Genomic DNA, 3,257 nt, shown 5'->3' with positions numbered 1-3,257 from the left:
TCCATCATCGTTTGTTTATTTAATCAATGTCGTTCGCATACTGGAGTGTTCGAGCCGGAGGCGGCAAGCACAGCCACGGTTCTATCGGGAGTGGAGAACCTCTTAGAATCTAGAAAGATACCAAATTAAAGCATCCCACTCGAAAAGTTCATCCATACTTTGTGTGTGTGTGTGTCAAGTGGGAATGTTTTTTTTTTCGGAGGAATTTCCTTGTGTGTCATTTTGACTTCCTGGAAACTTCTGGAGAGAGACACGGCTCATCAATTTCTTGCCTCACATGCCAAAAGCCATCGCACTTGTTTGCTGGGATGATTGACAGGAGCAACGAGGCTTTCGAATGTTTCGACTCCCAACGCTCACAACCCATTTCCCACAAAGACATTAAGCTGTACTCCTTTGGGACCTTCTGTTCCTTCATTAGGCATTGGCGTGGATTGAACGGTAGGTGGACTGTGCGACCGCCCGGGGGGGCCCCCTGGAAAGTTAGTCCAGCATATACCGAACGTTGGCAAAGCAGTCCCAAACATCCGAAATCCACCACCGAGTTTCAGAGGGGTAGTCGAAACAACAACAAAGAAAAACGTAAAAACGCCACCAAAATTGTCTTACGTCCGGGCAGTACCTACTGCCTGTGCCACTGTGTCTCACATTTATTCGCATCCTTGCTCGAGGGGGCTGTTCACCCGAAATGCACAGTGGTTGCTAAGAAGAACTTAGTTACTAAGCTGCTAACTGTTTTTTGCTATCTGTCTGTGTGTGTGTCTGTGTGACTTGACTCTCCTGTAAAGCTATTGCTACTGCCGAGCTAGTGCGACGTCGTCGTCGTCATCATCATCATCATCGTTGGTATCAGTGCGTGCGATGCAGTCAGTGGGAGGCCTTACCAGGCGTAGCTGGCACCGAGACCGGCGAACTGGACCACGGATCCACCGTGCACGGCGGCTACAGGAGCGGCCAGCGGAGTCCTGCAAACAACCGGGGAAGATTTAGAGTAAAGACCCTTTTTGTTCCCGTACCCCCCCTTACGAAACTTACTTGTAGGCCAGCGGGGCAGCGTAGGCAGCGGGGTAGGCGGCCTTAACGATCGGGGCGTGGGCAGCGTAGTGGACGGCCGGAGCGGCGTAGTGAGCGGCAGCCGGGTAGTGGACGGCGGGGGCAGCGTAGTGGGCGGCAGCCGGGTAGTGGACGGCCGGGGCAGCATAATGGGCAGCTGTGAGGCGGGACAACGATTAGAACGATAAGTGTTACGCTACGAGTGGAGAGACGAAGAAGTGAAAGCTAACGTCACCGGTCCATCGTTGCTTACCGTAGGCGGGGGCGGCGTACTTAACGGCGGGGGCGGCGTACGCGTATCCGTCGTTGCTCAGGCGCGAGCTGTGCACGCGCACCGACGAGTGCGCCGAGTCGACGGCCTTCGAGTACTGGGACAGCACGTTCTGGCCGTACAGGCCCTTGACGGTGTGCTCGTGCGACGCACCGACCGAGTGGAAGTCGGCGCTCGGCGCGGCAATCGAGTAGGCGGCCGGTCCACCGGCACTGACGGCGGCCACGAGCGCAGCAAGGATGACAAACTGCCAGCAGGAGAGACAATGGAATAGAGCAAGATGGGTCAGAATCACTATCACACACACACACGGACACACACAGACACGCAACCGTACACACTCCCTAGGACAAACTGTCAGAATTTTGAAGAATTTTGGAGAATTTTGGAGAATTTTGGAGAATTTTGGAGAATTTTGGAGAATTTTGGAGAATTTTGGAGAATTTTGGAGAACACTGGGACTTCTCTCAGAATGTCTTAGGGAGTTTCGCAGATGGCACACCACTGTTCGGGAGCGTTTCGGAGCGTTCCTGCCCGTAAATCCCGCTGGCTGGCACGGGACCAACTTACCTTGAAGGCCATTTTGCAGTTGGTGTTGGTTGGTTTGATTGGGCGAGTTGATTGAAGGGCTTTGCACACACTCGTTTGCAGAACGGAGCCGATGAACTGATGCTGCCAAACCCGTCGGCCGGGCGCTTTTATACGGTTGCACCCGCCAGACCTGCGGCTCGGCGAAATCTGTCTTCGCAGAATCCCCTCCCCCCCCTAGCTCTGCCCCTCTTTCGCTCGGTCGGGTTATCAGCCCCCCAGAATGAACGGGGAGTTCGCGCAAGAACTTATCTAAGCGCTGCGTACTCGCACGCGTACGTTCACTTTTCGCACATTACGGGACCGAGGGGCCGAGGGGGTTTTGGGTGTCGCCCGAAACCCAGGTTATCAGATCACCCACCCCGGGTGAGTGTGTGTATGAGGAGGGATGTGACGGGGTGACCCAACGCCTCTACGCAATACGCACACGCAGCAACGCGCCTCTAGGGCGTGCCTGCTGCCTTTGCTGCTGCTGCTGGAGGTCAACGCGCGCGTGGCTAGAACCGGCTTTCGGCAGCACTGCACAATGCACCACACACACACACGCGTGCGCGCACTCGAACTGGTGCATATGCACCGCACGTGAGTACTTTCGCTTTTCTATCGGCGCCCGACCGCACGTTTGTTAGAGGATGTTGGTCCAACACCGCAGCAGCAACAACAACAGCAACAGAGAGTAGAAAAAATAAACGAGATCCCGTCAAGACTGACTGGCTGGCTGGCTGGCTCGGGGTGGCAAATCATAACCGACGCCCATTCCCATTCCCCTTGAGTGTGAGCACTGCTTTGGTGGCGGTACGGCCGCACCTTCGCCGCTTTGGTCGATCGCTGTCGATCTGGGGTAAACAGGGCGACGCGAACCGGGGCCCACAATGTAGGTCGTTCCGTGCCTGGGTTCGCTGCTGGCGATGGGCAATTTTTCCACGATGGGGATGAGCAGCGGCAAATCCGTTCGCTTGAAAAGGTCGCTGATGATCGGTTTTCGAGTATAAGCCTGAGAGCGAAAGGAAGTTAAATCGAAGACGAAAGCTCAACCGAGGTTTTGTACATTAGCTCTAAACAGTGGTTCACTTTTTTAGAATCTATGTGACGAGAATGTCGGAAGACGATACTGTAGCATATCTGCTATACAGAACTTATTATAATACACACTATCAGCTATAGACACTTTGTAACACACTTCGGAAAGCCAAATCACACCATTGCAACACATTCATTATAACACATCAGCAAATCAATCCACACCATAGCAACACATCCAGACCATACCGTTCATAGAAAAAACCATTGAGACATTTATCGAAAACAACCGAAATGCGCAACATAAGCAATTCAAGCGTTACTG

General features: G+C 53.5%; 1 protein-coding gene across 1 annotated transcript; it reads right to left on the bottom strand.

Annotated features, from left to right (window-relative positions):
• Nucleotides 1–600: 600 nt before the first annotated feature.
• On the bottom strand, nucleotides 601–2,047 carry LOC1271871 (pupal cuticle protein G1A). Its single transcript, XM_310726.5, has 4 exons — nucleotides 1,895–2,047; nucleotides 1,307–1,571; nucleotides 1,036–1,210; nucleotides 601–965 (listed from the first exon to the last, which is right to left on the bottom strand). The coding sequence occupies exons 1-4, from the start codon at nucleotides 1,904–1,906 to the stop codon at nucleotides 881–883; spliced, it is 537 nt and encodes a 178-aa protein (XP_310726.4). The 5' UTR covers nucleotides 1,907–2,047; the 3' UTR covers nucleotides 601–880.
• Nucleotides 2,048–3,257: the final 1,210 nt, after the last annotated feature.

This window comes from Anopheles gambiae, chromosome X (genome assembly GCF_943734735.2).
Source record: "Anopheles gambiae chromosome X, idAnoGambNW_F1_1, whole genome shotgun sequence".
Lineage (NCBI taxonomy): Eukaryota > Metazoa > Arthropoda > Insecta > Diptera > Culicidae > Anopheles > Anopheles gambiae.
The sequence above is the reverse complement of the archived record's forward strand: the minus strand, read 5'-3'. Positions and strand labels throughout refer to the sequence as shown.

What these genes read in the sequence shown, in the direction of transcription:
- LOC1271871 (XM_310726.5), bottom strand. An exon ending in GTACGCCGCCCCCGCCTACG is followed by an intron (nt 1,211 to 1,306) that starts GTAAGCAACGAT and finishes CCCGCCTCACAG; the next exon opens with CTGCCCATTATGCTGCCCCG. An exon ending in GCTGCCCCGCTGGCCTACAA is followed by an intron (nt 966 to 1,035) that starts GTAAGTTTCGTA and finishes GGTTGTTTGCAG; the next exon opens with GACTCCGCTGGCCGCTCCTG.